Source organism: Mya arenaria, chromosome 1 (genome assembly GCF_026914265.1).
Source record: "Mya arenaria isolate MELC-2E11 chromosome 1, ASM2691426v1".
Classification (NCBI taxonomy): domain Eukaryota; kingdom Metazoa; phylum Mollusca; class Bivalvia; order Myida; family Myidae; genus Mya; species Mya arenaria.
Genome location: NC_069122.1, coordinates 36,534,808 through 36,552,158, shown reverse-complemented (window position 1 = coordinate 36,552,158; position 17,351 = coordinate 36,534,808). Strand labels below are relative to the sequence as shown.

The following is a 17,351-nucleotide window of genomic DNA, read 5'->3' as shown; positions in this document are numbered from 1 at the left end:
GAATAATCAAGCAGTCTAAACAAACCCATACAAGCTGTAAATAGAATCAGGAAAAAACAGGAAACCTTAAAAAAATGCGTAATATCTTTTACATCGCATTTTTTCCTGCTTTCATCAAATAAACACCAATTATACGAAGCCAGACAAGTGGGATTTCCCCAATAACACAAGACAATTTCACTCTTGTGCAAAATCGTGCCAACGCGAGTGACTAACTATAATTTAATATAACTTTATTTCTTCACAATCATTGTCAAATAAAAAATAATTATAAGAAGCCACTATGAAGACTAGACTTTGTTTATATTACACAAGAGAAAAACAAAATGCCAAAATGCCAAATAATAATCTTAAGTTATGCCCCACAAATTTAAAATCTCTTAAAAAAATAAAAACGCACAAAACTGTTCCTTAGAAATTGTTTATTCATCACAACCATTTCAGAGTAAGAACTTCACATAAAGAACAGTATGTTCCAATAAGAATTACGTTTTTCACCAGACGTTCCATTCACCTTGAAATCCAAATAGATATGAAAGTTGAAACATTCCTTTGAAGAAAGGCAAATACAATTTTTTTTTTTTAAATGAAACATTTTTAAACCCCACCATGAAAATCAACTGATAAGAAACTGATTTTCAATATGATGTTATAAACCGTCCATGTTATTGACCAGATAATCAATGGAAATGTTTGTTTTATCAGAATGAAGCATAAGCCATTCATCTGTTATTAGTTTTCTGTTCTAATTTTGAGCCCCCTCAATGTACATAACAGTTTCTTAACATAAAAAACTAGAGCTGTCACAGGAGTGACGAATACCCCCAAATGCCGCCTGGACACAGGAATGGCAAACCATTCCTTTGAAAAGAGGCCATAACTCCAAGGTTACTGCACACTGCATCTTCTTTTATCATGCATGTATTGTTTTATTTAAATCTGTTGAGTAATTTCGAAGTTACACTGCTGACAAGAAAAACTAGCCTTTCATGAGTTATTGTCCGGAAACCGTTTTTCTATTTTTAGTAACAGTGACCTTGACCTTGGCCCCACCAGCCCCAATATCGAACTTGACCTGTATCTTCTGATGTTACACCTGTGTACCAAAAATTGTTCAAATCTGTCTAGCCTTTCATGAGTTATCGTCCGGAAACCGTTTTTCTATTTTTAGTAACAGTGACCTTGGCCCCACCAGCCCCAATATCGAACTTGACCTGTATCTTCTGATGTTACACCTGTGTACCAAAATATTTTCAAATCTGTCTAGCTTTTCATGAGATATCGTCCGGAAACCATGAAAACCGACAGACCGACCGACCGACAGACAGACTGACAGACCGACCGACAGACAGACTGCCCAAGAAGCTCACTCCTATACACCCCTTCAAACTTCGTTTGTGGGGGTATAATTACTTTCAAACCACTAAAAGCAGCTGTCAATGCTTGCCCATTTTGGAAAAAGCCAAGGGGAGTAATTCAATAATTATACAAGATTTAATTATGGGCCAGGCCCAAAAATTTCTCCAAACTTATAAAGTCCCTTATAACTGGACCAAGCTGGATCAGCACACTATTTTTTATTTGGTATAAATTGTTGAATATTCTTTTTTTTAAGAGTTTTGAGGCTTGTAAGGGAAATAATATTTGAGATCAACAAGATAACCTACTTTTTATTTAATAAAATCATATTTTAGTTATTTTAATACAATAAGTTACTTAAGTGAGTAACGCTTAAGACTTTTTGAGAAATTGGGGCCTAGTTCTGATAAGTTAAACATGCTCACAAAGTTTCGTGAGAAATTACATCTAGACTTGAATTATGGCCAAAGTTTTTGCGGACCTCAGCTGACAACATCAACACTATGTGAGCATGCACACACCACCACCACTTTTATCTTGGAAAAAATACAGAGCTGTAAATAACAATTTAGCATTTTCAGAAGAACTGAAGCGCATCATGGGTTACGAGGCTTTAACGAGGAACTCTGCTGACAACATCAACACTATGTGAGCACGCACACACCACCACCACTTTTATCTTGGAAAAAATACAGAGCTGTAAATAACAATTTAGCATTTTCAGAAGAACTGAAGCGCATCATGGGTTACGAGGCTTTAACGAGGAACTCTGCTGACAACATCAACACTATGTGAGCACGCACACACCACCACCACTTTTATCTTGGAAAAAATACAGAGCTGTAAATAACAATTTAGCATTTTCAGAAGAACTGAAGCGCATCATGGGTTACGAGGCTTTAACGAGGAACTCTGCTGACAACAACAACACTATGTGAGCATGCACACACCACCACCACTGTTATCTTAGAAAAACAAAAAAGCTATAAATTACAATTGAGAATATTTAGAAGTAGTGAAGCTCTTCATTGTTTATGACACTTTTACTACGAAGTCTACATCATCTGTTGCTGACAGGGATATTATGTGGTCAAAGGCGTCATCATAAAACACACAGTAAAATTATTCTTGTTTACTACTTTTTTTGACAATTTTTTGTATTAAGACTTGAACGAAAAAAATATTCACTTACCATCAAACAACTGATGCAATTTTGTCATTAAGCAGACATATTAGGGCGATAATTGTCGATATTGGACCAAACCTTTTTAACTACATCGAGCATCAATCGTATGATCCATTAACAAGTTCTTCTGACTTCTGTCTGGTAAGTGCATTACATTCTTGTCTTTCACGCCAAAATAAATAAATCAAGATTCAAGTATAATATATGACTCTGAATTATGGTGAGGGAATTAGAAGTAAGAGCAATTCCATATATAACTGAACATATGTTATACTCAAAATTCATCAATAATGGGTCAAAATCATGTGTCAATTAGCATTTTACTGGAAAAGAAAGACCAAGATGCAATATACCGTGTATGTCCTATAAAATGTGCAGGGCATGTGTCTTTTTGAGAACTCTGCTAAAAAAAAAACTTTTTCCCCCATTCAGAAATTTCTTAAAATCTGCTAAATTCCAAGTCAAAACCATGAAATACTGATCAGTCTCCTCTGCATCAAAGCTGTATACATTCCCTGATGTGCAAAACAATAATGTGGTCCCATGAACGCATGACTTTAATATATCATACACATTTTTTAGCAATTTTATCCCACCTGTCCAATGTCTACAATAGGGTATGGTTTTTCCATTAATGTGCATGATGTCAGCAGGTGCTCCAAAATGGCGGCCAAAATAAGGAATGCTCTTCCTCAATAAACTGCATTTTTGAAGTTTAAGGTTCAGGTTTACATTGTTCATGAATTGGAAATTAGACCAATGAAAGACCTTCGGTGCGTCTTTTAGGGCATGCATGTTTAGTAGGATATTACCGTAAATTATTAAAAATGCTTATTTTCAACCAAGTAGTGTAAGACTGACCTATGGTTTATGAGGCACATCTTTATAATTTCCTACAAATACATAGGACTTGTTTTCTATAAAATAAGACTGCATTGCTACCAAAAAACCTGGACTGGTTTAAAGTTTCTCTACATTCTCAATAATACCATGTTGGAGAATGTTTTCTTTGTTTTGCGTATATCCAAATATCTCCCATATCAAAACAATAACAAGAAGGTGGAGCTTAAAGACAACAGAAATGCATTTATCATCAGATTTCCTGCATCCCCTTCTTTTGCTTACATGCCAAACCTAAACAGTAAGCTAATGCTTATAATAATAATCCTAAAACATTTCTGGAAAATGTTTGCAGTACTGAGCCAATTTACACAATGCTTGCCTTTCTCAATTTAATAAGTATTGAAAGAAAAGCATTATTTTTAATCAAAATTTAGCATGTGGAACGTAAATGCACAGTCTTTCATTTGTATGGAAAAAAAACAACACCTCAAGATGTTACAACAAAATTAACACACAATCTTTTAGCAAATCAAAACTTTGAACTTTTATCGAATTAAACACTCGTATTTAGTCCTGCAGTGGAAGAAACAGAAGCGGAGAAAACAAAGCGAATATATCCTTCAGTAATTCAAAAGCATTAGAGAGAAACCATTTCATTTCTAATATCTGCACCAAGTTCAATGTAAACAATATTAAATGCTTTAAAGTGAATCATCAAAGTATTGCAATAAATAATGTTCAAAATCAATAAAAACAAATGCATGTCTCTGATGCTACAGACAAAAACACCAACGACTACTGAACACACAGGACAACATAATTGTTTTTTAATAACATTTTCGTATCACTTAATTAGATCTGCTTTTGTCAGTTTCTGCAAGTACTTGAAATTAGCGCACAAGTGCAATAAATCTTAAATATTCTTGCAAGAAATAATGGCTTTCCAGTCAATTTAGACTTTTTCTATTTTCTTTTTTCTTATAAAACATACACTCTCATCAATAATTTACAAAAACATGATTTACTACAAAAACTCCTTATCTCATTCTCGAGAGAATTAAAGTACATAATATGAGCCTGACGAAATGTCTTTATATTGACAAAACGTCAAGTAATGATGAGAAAATGGAAATAAACACTATGTTGGAAAAAAAAAGAGAAAAAACAACCGCAGAAAAAAATTCAGGCCCAGAAACAAATTCAGGCCCAGAAACAAATTTTGGCCCAGAAACAGATTCAGGCCCAGAAACAAATTCAGGCCCAGAAACAAATTCTGGCCGCAGTATGACATCTCTTTCTCATATATGTGCTATCTTGAACAAAAGATACAATTTGACATCAGGGTATTGGTGAAAGTGAATTTTTTACCTAAAAACTTTAAAGGGACTCGCTCACGTTTTTGAAAAATGTACTTTTTTTCTGTACGACGAAAGTGTGGCAAATCTTTATGAGTGTTCAAACTGCTGCTATCCTTCAGCAAATGTCGATATTTGCTCAAATATCATCTTTGAAGACCACATTTTTTATTAGTGTAAGGTCACTTAATCAGGGCTTTGTTGTTGAGCAACTGTTTGATTAACATTATCATATGATGTTATCAATGTATTGTTAAAAGGTCAAAATATCACTTTTGTCTAAGTCCTGATGACCTAGTGGTGAAGGGGGCCATTTTTCGATTTTTTCTTGCCTTTAACCCCGTGGGTTCCCACCTGACTAAACCCAAAACAGTTTTTTTTTATACAAAATTTGTACTTCTTTCTTCATTTACAATATCATAAAGCTAAAAAAAACATGAGCGAGCACCTTTAAAATGACGATTACAAATTATTGAATGTCAAAAAATGATTTTCGCTTTCGATAAAGGGATTTTTTTATAAAATTTAACATGTTAACTACATGATAATTCAAAATGGCTATTATGAATATTTGATTATTTCTGATAATCGATTATTTTTTTTTTCAATCCCTACACTTGACAAGAATGTTATTATGTCTATAATGTTTTCAGTTACGATCATGACACTGTTAATCTTTTCACTCAAAATTCATCTGTATAATAACTCAATACAATTCTGAAGTCTGACAGCACTAAATATTTTCGATGAACATTATGTGGTTGCACTTGGCAAAAGAGCATAAATCAAATAATAAAGGCAACTTTCATTGAGCATAAAAAAGTACTGGGGAGGGGGGGGGGAACAAGTGTTAACCTACATACCTGTTTTTATCGACAAAATATGTTAGGGGGAATCAAAACTGGAAAATCTCTCGATTACAAGTACCATTTGCTTGTGCTGAGAATTATTTTTGCAGACTTCTCTAAAAAAAATATGCCTGTTCTTAGGAGGGCATTCAGTTCAAGGATTTTGAGTTAGCTTAGGAGGGCATTCAGTTCAAGGATTTTGAGTTAGAGGACTTGGGGCACAACCATGGAAGTGTGCCCTCTGTGCCACTGGACCAAAAATATGTGGTTTAAATATGTTAAGGGGGGGGGGGGGGGGGGGGGCAAAAGGTTCACTGGGACAATACACCCTAAATGCACCATTTCATACTAAAAATTGTTAGAATTTTCTTTGGAGAGTTGAACATACCCCAAGACCCCCCTCCCAACATGTTAAACCAAATAAATTTTGATTCTAAGGGGGAGGGGGTTGCAAGGGGGCAAGTCAAAAGGTTACGCCCCTAAGTCACACCCCTTCTTACGTCAAATCCTGATCCGCCCCTGACATACATGTATTTAAAATAGGTTGGGAAACACTTAAATCTTTGACATAAACTAGAACTTCTTGTACATAACATTCTCACTCTAACTTTTTAAAGTACTTGATCTCGCTGCAATTTGTTCTGATACGCAATGTTTATTAAGGATATGATTTCAACCTGATACCAATACACTGTATTACAAGTTGAAACTAGAAATGTGTCCATAGGACACGGATGCCCCCATTTCGGTTTTTTGTCACAGAAAATAAGCCATAATGATTTTTGAAGTATTTTTGGCAAAAAAGGGCCGTAACTCCTAAATGACTAAAGCGATTTCCATGACTATCGAACTTGATCAAGATATTATGGTCACAAACATGTGTTTAAAGTTTGGTGAGGATTGGACAAACAGTTTTCAAGAATTAGATCGGAAACAATCTTCGGGACGTATTTTTCAAGTCTTTTTTTGCAAATAAAGGGCCGTAACTCCTAAATGACAAAAGCGATTTCCATGGCTAAGGAACTTGATCAAGATATTATGGTCACAAACATGTGTTTAAAGTTTGGTGAGGATTGGACAAACGGTTTTCAAGAATTAGATCGGAAACAATCTTCGGGACGTACGTACGTACAGACAGACAGACGTACGTACGGACAAGGGCAACCCTATATGCCGCCACTTTGTGGGGGCATAATAAAGTTCATACTTTTTGCATGTGCCACGCTGATATGGATAAAGGAAACCTATTTAATAAAATGCAGTGAAAACATGTACTGGTGATTTACAAAGATATAACTTCCTTTAAAGATGCACTCCCACAGATTGACAGTTTTGACATTTTTTTAAAGAATTTTATCTCAGAATCAGTGAATTTTTGCATCAATGCCTTTAATTCAGATATGAAAGATAACCCATAATAGAACAATCTCAATTATTCGAAAACATCTGAAAATTGCAATTTCCTTAAAGCATTAGAAATGCTTTCAGCCATAAAACATCAAATTTTGACCATAAATATGAAATACTGCAATCTAATCTGTTTAGACTTATAATATCACTGGTTTCAAAAAATTTGAAAATTAGCTCATTCCAAGACAAAATATAAAAAAAAGTTGTCACAAAGGTCAATCTTTGAGAGTGCAGCTTTAAAGCATACATGTACAACACAAAATGCTGATTCGACCCCTGAAAATAACTCAACAACTTAGACCAGAAAACAATAGTTGAATGATTTCCCATTACTTTCATGCAGTATCGAGTAGTACATTACAATCAAAGCCATTAACAAACATTTGAAGTTAACATGCCAAACGTTTAAAATTTCACCATTAAACTCAATAACAGAAGTAAACTCAATATGATCAGGTGAACATGTAGTCTGGAAGTTTAGCCAAAATTAGGCTACAATCATATACTACCTGCCATTACCCGTAAACACAAAAACAGAAACTTAAATATTCCAAAATAATGATTGAATCCAATATCCAGTAAAAAAATCATCCACAAGCAATTAGGGGCATTCTGACACAAACCAACCAACATAATTAGGAATCAATTATTCTGAAATTAAACATGAATCTCCTTCATCACAATTTCATAAAAAAAATTGATACACAATCTAACACAACACATAAACAAATTTTTCCTCAATTATTTTTTTTAACAACTAAACTTGTCATTTTCACACACAGCTGATTTTTAAATCATTACACCAAAGGTTACAGCCTACTTTCACAACATTTAAACCACAATCCAAAAACAAACACAAAATCTCCACAGTAAGCTCTCACAAATTTGAAGTGTTCAGCAAAAGTTCACATGGATTTTTTTTCAACGATTTCAAACCAGAGAGCACAAAATCTTGTATGTTATCTGCGCCACTTAACTTCGGCAGATAATATGCCCTCAATCTTTGCAGAAATTCCCCAAATATAAAAGGCATCTCTCTGACATAGATAGATGGATAAATGACCTCCTGGTCGTGGTTATATGTTGTTTACAACAGGAAAATTATTGTGCGTGTAATAAAAACAAATTGTCCTGGCTTGTTATTAATTAATTAATAGAAGTGACATCAACAATCCAAACATAACATACACTGATTGCACAGAAATATTAATAAAACCTCACAACGTAACAAGAAACTAAACTTGAATTTTTGCCGACAATACACAAAGAGCACATGGCTTATAGCTCAGCTAGAGATTGTATGAGCAGGAAAAGGGGTGTAGATTTACAAGGTTCATTGAACGATCTCGATCCACATTGCAGTAGCTTGTATATTAACAGGCAGATGTGCATGTAGAAAAACCCAATACCGCCCGATACCGCCCCTGTACGGCTCTTAACGATATGACCCCGTCGTGACCTAGATGTGACAATACTGTGACTCAGTGTTTGTAAACAACCTTAGTGCAATCGTTCAAGGTCATAGCACACAATTTATGGGCATTGTGATGATCAGACAAAAAACTCCTGGTAAGTGGTTACTGAGGCCTGTTAATATAGCTCGAAAAATGGGCCGTCTTAAAAAATATATTGTTTACTGTGTTTTTATAACACTGCTCATGTTGCATGAAATATTGGTAAGTATATAAATATATAAATATTTTTGATGTAGGGAAATAGAATTTCATTGCAGTGTTAATTTTATGCAATGAAAAAAATAATGTTTTTATTTAGAAAGTAAATGATGGAACCAATTTTATATAAAATCAATATCAATATTATTAACCCTTTACTGCAGAATTACCCAATAATGGGCCGTTATCTATTTCCACATGATTACTCCAATTACAGACCCTTCATCCATTTATTGTGACCGCTTGATTCCGCAAAACTGTTCCTCCATTGATTCAAAATTGCGCCAAAATGCGCCATTGTTGTTTTGGGTCATTCATTTACATAATCTCATGTTGTTGTTTTTTTGCATCTAATGCATTTTTATGAGGTATAAAAATTGATAAAAATATTATAGTGAAAATTGACTATATTACTATTGGTTTACAATGCAGTTAACAGAGCCTGGCTTGTATTAACACATGTCATTTGTCACTTCTGTTTCCAAAAATGGAATGTTAATGCATTAAAATATGTGCCTACGTCTGCTTATCAAAGTCGGTATTTTGTTATGAATACCTGATTATAATAGTATTATATGTGACATGACCCAGTTTTACAGCTGTTGAATCATGTGTTCTCTCGACCTCGAGAATTACACAAGAATGTAGTCATATTTCTCATGCATTTCAGACCTTAAAAAATTCAAATTCCTGATTTCGTGTCTTGTTGAAAAAGTTTGACTACATCATTACTGAATTATGGTACTTTATTTCGATAGCGATTCTAATAAATTCAAGTTGTATGGCTTTGCGACGTTGCGGGTAATATCTTGTACAACAACGAGTTCATCAAATCCATTCATCAGTAACCCAAATGATGAGTAAACCCTTCCCAGAAGCATATTTTTTTTATTTATTAATGTTTTTAAATACTGTCCTAGTTTTTCATAATTGCAATAATTAAACACCTTTTAAATATACAACTAAATATTACATAGCAGCATAAAGTAAAACATGGAATCGAATAATCGAATCAACATGTTTGATATTGGAATTAAATCGAGCTTTAAGTAAATTGTTGCAGCTCTAGTACTATAGGGGGTCATAATCTTATTGGCTACTCATGACAGGTAATGCATGTACTGATAAGCCATGCAACGGCAGGCCTTATATGGCTTGGTTTGGCATGAGGTAAAGGGCTAATTATATACAATATGACTTCATATTAAAACACTTGATAAATAGACTCTTTTAGGTAAGCTTAACGGTGAGCTTTGTGTGAAATAGTTGTAACTCAATATATAAATAGAAGGTGGTACAACAGTCTAGCGCTAGGCCCACATTTCACTAAAGGAAACAATTTTTTTTTTACAGATGGCCTTAATACTACTACAAGAGCATGTTACCAGAAATGGGGCAAAATTTGAGTGGGGAAGAAAAATCATGTTACAACAAACATGCAGGGCTTACTTATCTTGATTTGAAACAGACCAGATGGTTTACATACAAATTTACATGAATATAATCCTCTAATGAGTAAAATTACAGCAGTTGAAAGATCCAAAACAAGATTAGACATTGCTATGTAAAGATCTGATGTTAAAAATGTTAAACCATTCAAACAGGAGTACATACATGTTGATTTTTTTAAGTACAAGTGGTGTCTTAGCCTATTGAACCTTGAACTTTTGCAGGGGGGACGGGGTCTATTGAAGTTCACAGCAAATCGGTTTTATGTTATACCATGATAAGGTTCAAGGCTAAAGGCAATAAAGAGCAATATCTGGATTATCATCCTACAGAGATCATGTATACATTATATTAGAATACAACCTACATTTTCAGCCAATCAAATTGTAGATAGGCAATCATTAAGTACTAAGCCTAAATAAAATTATTAATAATTTCAACTTCCGCGGGTGTTCAACGGTCTGCCTTCTGCCACTCATCCCATACACACTTCCTGCGTCAGAGTTGGTGTTGACAATGTGTCAGCCAATGGGGTAGAACTCTAGGACAGTTAGATGACCGAAGTAATATTTCAATTATTAAGAAGGGCTCGTCTGCAATTCTCACTGAGCCCGTTCTTAATCATTAAAACTTTACTTTCTGTCAACTAACTATGTCGTCTTACTATTACATAAAAGTAAGCAAGTCTTTTATTCCTCACAGTGTAATAATTACACTTGCACCAAACGAACCCAGTTGAAAATAATAAACAAACCAAGACAATCTATTCTAGTTCAAGTTTGCAAGTGTAGAACAATAACATGTTTTTTGTATTTGCTTCGATAATATTAAGTACTCATAATTAAGGTACAGTGTGCTGATTGTTAAGAATATTGTTGTTTAATTCGAAAGCAACGAAAGTTACAGGGGCAGACCCAGAGTAAGTTAGTAAAGGGGGCCCTAAAACTTGAGGCCCTTCCCCAGGAACCGATATAAATAGGCTCAAAAATTGGTAAAGGTATTTTGAGGGAGATCAGACTCCCAAGAAAATGATGCCTGATTTTCAACCACAGTTACATGAACAGTTGGACATGTTTTATACATATTTTTAATCTTTTAAATAACATTTTCATGAAGTTTTATGTATTTTTTTTGGAAGGGGGGGGGGGGAAGGGGGCTGGTGAACCTGGATCCACTCTATTTTCCAAACAATTTGTTACTTTAAACCTGTGAATATATTTAATGAAGCTGTGCATGTTTTTGCACACAGTCTGAATTCCTGCAAACAATGCCAACCCAGGGATCAATGTTAATATTTGTTTGTCTCTAAGTATGACAGGAGCATCAGTTGCTAGCACAGAGAACCGATCAACATGGATTTAATTGCATGGAATTGATCCTTTGTGAGGCATTGAACATAAATGCCATATGATATCATGAAACCTTTTTTTTAAAAACATAAGATTATGTTATCCTGTTTTTCATGATGGTAATCTTTTCAACTGTCATAAATTGCCTTTCAAAAATATCAAAGCCAGTGTTGTGGTGCGCCTATTTATTTTTTCCATATGAAATAAAATCTACTTATTTCTTACAATCAGGCTTTGCATATGATACATGCTAAATGGCAGGTTTCGATACACTTTTCCATGGACCAATAAACCAATTATTATACATCGGTGACACATCATTAATTGTTAGATCGTCGATCGTCCTTGCCCAAACTAATTGAGATTCAAAAACTTTAGAAGCCCTGCAATATATCCTATATCAACACTAATTTTTCAACTTTATAGATACACATATTTAGATCTAAAGCCCCACACCCTCTTACCCACATTAAACCATATATATATATTTTAGTTCTGGAGAGAGGGGGCACATGTCAAAAGTATCGCCCACTAAATGACCCCCAACCCCCATACCAAACCCTGTTTTCTCACATGACTTACAGGAAAATTCTTCCATACTTCATCTTTTATGTCAGCATTTAACAGCTGAGAAAACAAACTGCAACAAACACTAATTTGTTATGTAATTTTAGGAGAAGATCCAAATTAAACGTTGAACAGCCAACAGCAGGAATCTTTCCAGGTGGTTGATGAAACCCTGAAGAACTAACTTTGATTCAGGGCTATAAGCATCAGAGGCTCAGGCAGTGGGTTTCAGGTTAATGGGGGTTGGGCAGTGCGGTTTGAATTTGGAATATACAGCTACAAAAGAGCATTAAATAAAACTGGTGAATGGGAAAGCTCATAGACAAAGGGAAGTAACTCAAGCAATACTTCTAGGATGTTAAAACTCCATGTGCTTCAAAGTAATCGCACCATTAATTTTTATACAGTATCCAATTTATGGCTCAAGCATAAAATTCTTTTGCAAAATTAACAAAAAGGTTGTTGCCATTAAGTTCGTCATGACAGCCATCATGAATGGATGCAAGATTTTCATTTGCGTGCATGCATGTGTGTGTGCACATGTTTGAGTGTCTTTGAGTGCATGTGTATGAGTGCATGTGTGCACATAATTGATGTAGGTACATGTATCTACAGCTTTAAAATATGAGCGATAATTTGGCGATTTTTTAACTGGGGAAGTGTGGCTAGGTATAGCTACTAATTGAAAGAAAAAAAAAACATTTATAAAAGGTTAATTTTTTTATAAACTGTACCTAAATCAGAAGGTTTTTTTTGTTTTTTTATCATTTACGTTATAAATGAGTTAAGAAAATGCATTAAAATACAAACAATTTGTTTGCATCAACCTCTATTGTGCGCCTTTAAGGGATTAGATGGTCATGTCATAACAAAGGAACTTGTTATTAATTATGACATTACAAGTACAAACGACTGTCTACTCCATATTAAGTTGCATTTACAGCCCTTCTGTATAAAAGCCTTAAGAAATGTTCTTTCTTTGATTGAAAGAACTTGTGGAAAGTATCAATTTCAATTACTTACTCCAAGGCTGACAGAAATTGGTAAACAAGTTTTGGAACCAAACCAAGTGAACAGCAGTTTGTGATCCTCACTGGCTGTCTGTGATTGGGAGGTCATTTTGTTAGAAGAAAAATAATTCAGAAATTGTTTTTGAAATTGTTTTTTGAATTCAGGAATGTTTTGGTAATTGCACATGAAAAACACTCTATTCATGCTTTTCTGTGCCCACTTGCTACTGTAATATTACTTCTGTTACAGTTTAAAGCAGATTTTCAGTATTTGAAAATTGATTTTAACTGAGTTGATGGTTATGTAAACTTCCTGTAGCAGACTTGGGGGGGGGGGGAAATGGGGGATCTACATGTACTGAGGCTGGGTAAATTCCTTGTACTCCTTGTAATCCTTGATCCAGCCCTGACTTCCGTCCCCTTCGCAAATTTTAGTCCACTATCAATGCAGTTTTTCCAGAATCTAAAACCTATGTAATGAGCCAAAGCACTGCATTTGACCCAAATCCTGTTTGAACAAACCTTTCATTTGATACATCAGATTTTAAAGGGTCATATTTTTAACAAGAATTTTAGATTATTAGATTAACCAAATAACCCACATCAAAACCATCAACTGTAACAACTCATTCATATACAGCACGCATGGAAAATCACCTCATAGAAATCGCTTACTGTCATCATCACATAAATTATGCAAAAGCAAGGAACTGCATAATATTACCTGTCTTTGCAAAGATATCTGTTCCTGACTATGGCTGCGAGATCTAGGGTACTGAGAAGGCTGCAGTGGGGGTTGCTCCCCATATTTTTGTTCTTTACGTAGTTGTCTTTCCCTTGCACGCTCTAACTGAGCTGACATCAGATATAAATAAATCTTCGACATCGTCACAAGTAGTTTTTCCTCAGCATCCAAAACTTTCTGCTTAGGGCATGCTTAATTTATGAGTAGCTTACTTTACTGAAATGTCTATTAACTTAGAAATTGTCCCCTGCATTCAGGTCTGTGTCATCAGGGAGTCTTCAACACCAGTAATAAAATTCAAGGAAGTCCATGCACTGTTTCTCAACATTGAATTTTTTAAGCTGGATGACCAACATATATTTAGCACACAATCATGGATAGGTAGTCCACAAAGATCAATGTATCAAGCAAAATGTTCTCTAAGAGGTCCTTAAACATGGCTGCAAATTCAAGACACAAAACTTTGAACAATACATGTAGATCAAACATAATAGGAATTACCAAAGTGCTAATTACTTTCACAGCACAGTTTAAGGCATGACCAAGAGGCATTCATAATTAGATAATTGTGTCAACAAGCACATCTTTTTCATTTTTAATTGGATTACAGAAATGTTTAGCTTTGACATTATAATTAGAACAAAGGTAGTGGATCAATTATGGACCAACAGCCAAAGGCATTTATTTGCCATTTGATGTTGCCAATAAATTGATACTGATTATTACAGAGAGTAAAAAATTATTAATCAAGTATAGAGTATTATAATATCCAAAATAAGATATACATGTAGCATTTAAATTTTGTTCAACTATCCAATAATAAAACAATATTGTTTCAAATAGTTTTGGTTTAGCTCACAGTCAAACTGGTACAACATAATAGTCGTTTTAAAACGTTATAAAAAATTTGGCTTTCTTTTTAAAAAAGTCTTCTAATAATAAGATTCAGACATGGAATATAATCACCACTTCAATTAAAAATATTACTGGCACGAGAGTGCCATTCTTTGAGGATGTAGATTGACAACTTTATAACATATCCGATTAATATTTCCAAAACATTCAAAACTGTTGTTCACTTTTCATATATATGCCAAGATAAACTCAGTTTCCACCACTGATGTTTTTCCATATATTGTTTAGTCAACACAAAATTAAGTTTAAGTTTCATATTATATCAATGGACATCTGATTCCGATTGCCAGAGGTTTTCAAGAAACAATCTTTTTAAACAGGCACAAAAATTCACAGAATGACTTTAAATAAACAACTTTCGTGGATTTCAAGAAACTCCGTTAGAATTTAAGTGTAATTTTTCAAACAATTAGTGTAACATATCCTATCCAGGCTTCTATGTAATCGGGCATACTCAAATATCCAGAAACATTCTAAGACTTTTCTGGCATTAGCTATAGTCTGTATATACTACTGATACAAACATGTACAGTGTAAAATTGTGGAAAATCAGTGTATTATACCCTTCCTGTTATATTGTCTTGATAAAGTTTATACACAAATATATTCTGAGACGAGAATCACACACCAAATCGTTCACTTATGTTGTATGTAATTCATCATAAAGCCAGACATCTTTTATACACTTGGAAGTTTATTGTTTTATACAAGAAACAGTATTTACACAAAACATACACACTGCAAGCATGATCATATATCAAGAAAGATATGAAGAAAGAAGAGTCTAATAATTCTGGAATTATGTGTGTTCCCTTCCATAACATCCAGCCATAATATTATGATACTCTTGAAAAACTTCTGAGCTGAGGTCTTTTAACATATACAGCTGACAAGCATATACTCTCAAGGGAATCTTCCTAACAAGGACCGAATTCCCATTTACATCCACAAAACACAGGATTAAGCAATTCGTAGGTCTTTTAATGACTCCGAAACAATGTACTGCGAATAAACTCCTGAATGACACGTATAATATTGTCACATGTTTCAATGTCTTAAAACAACCCACCAATAATTAGTTTTATTAACAAGGAATAAAAACAGTTGTAATTATAGAATAATATGGACAAAAAATACTAAAATTATAATATTTCACCTCATTCCACCTTATCAACCTCCAACTCTTTAACTCAGGTCATGTCATCATGTACACATACTTAACTATTGTTTTGCTCAATGCATGAACAGCTATAAAACAGTATGCCTACCTACTTCATCACACAAAGACAAAGGTGGAACTTATCAAACAATTATCACACATACCTGCACTGAGGTTAAGAGTCTAGCTGGTACCAATTATCAAAATAATACTATGCCTTTTTTTTCTTCATAAGCATATAACAAAGTGGACACTCTTAAGTATTATTTAAAGAATTTGAAGCTTTAAAGTTCAACAGAATTATCACAAAACTATACAAAGGGAATACCTGTATAAAAAAATAATTGACCTTGAAAATAAGGTCACAAAACCTCAATTAGGTCACATTTCCAAATAAAAAGGGACCAGTTTCATGATAATCTAAACAGTGCAGGGGCAAATTTCTAAGAATCCTTAGAGCGTTTTCACAAGTTGGAACTGGCCCCTGGACTATTGAAAAAAGTTCAAAGGTACAGAATCGCTCCAAAGATTGACCTCCAGTATTTTCCAGGACAGGGATTTGAGGGTGAAATTCATGCGATAGTCTTCTAGGGAGGGGGGGGGGGGTGTCTTTCTCTTTATAGCCTATCAAAGGTCACCATTTCTGTTTGCTTAGTACCCCAGAAAAAAGTCACAAAAGGTCACCAGTTCCGCTTAGTAACCCAGAAATGACCCATAATGTGTACAACGTTTCCTTTGTATTACCCAGAAAAAGACTAAAAGGTCACCTGTTCTGTTTCCTTAGTAACCAAGAAAGATTCAAAAGGTCACTTATTCTGTTTCCTTAGTTTCCCAGAAATGACTCAAAAGATCTCTAATTATGTTTCCTTCAAGTTCTGTTTCCTTACATTTCCTTAGCAAACAAAGAAATGACTCAAAAGGTCACCAGTTCTGTTTCCTGTAAAAAGACCGGAGCATGGTTCTGTTTATCTTCAACTTTCATCACACTCAAGCTCAAATAGATAAGTAACTAAACCTTAGGCCTTATGAGATAGGATTTGCAAAAAAACCCTCAGACATAAACCATTAAACATTGGCTGATATTCTATAACAACAATTTTCCAAGAAAATGGAAACAAGATCTTTGATGCGTTTTTGTGTTCCCCATTGATTTTTAATGTCCATTGGGTACCATTTCATGAAATTATTTGTTGTCTTGTTAGCTATTTTATATGATTATACCATCAAGTAAGTAAGTAAGATTTATAATGAACTTTAATACGTTGATATTATGTTCTTAAAAAAAATTCAAACATGGAAGCTGCTACATCAAGTAAGTTGCATGTTAGAATTTTTTAATTATTGTGATTTTAATATCATCATACAATTTTATTAAGTAATCAGGAGTGGGTCCAGGATTGGAAATTAGAGGGGGGCGTAATTTAGGGGCATAATCCTTGACATGCACCCCTGCCTCATTATGGGAAATCATTTGGTTTAAAGT

The 17,351-nt window shown here is 34.2% G+C and overlaps 1 protein-coding gene across 11 annotated transcripts in view; it reads right to left on the bottom strand.

The window, feature by feature from the left end:
• The window catches only part of LOC128234225 (5'-AMP-activated protein kinase subunit gamma-1-like), a 221,045-nt gene that overhangs the window by 67,409 nt on the left and 136,285 nt on the right, over positions 1–17,351 (bottom strand). Inside the window, exon 1 of one of the 11 annotated variants that reach the window (XM_052948343.1) lies at positions 13,774–13,950. The exons of 9 other annotated variants lie outside the window; for them this stretch is intronic. In XM_052948343.1, coding sequence (XP_052804303.1) covers positions 13,774–13,935 — 162 coding nt within the window. In that variant the 5' untranslated portion in view covers positions 13,936–13,950. Of the gene's footprint in view, positions 1–7,882; positions 8,026–13,773; positions 13,951–17,351 lie in introns of those variants that run through there. One more of the 11 variants, XM_052948363.1, reaches the window with a different exon arrangement.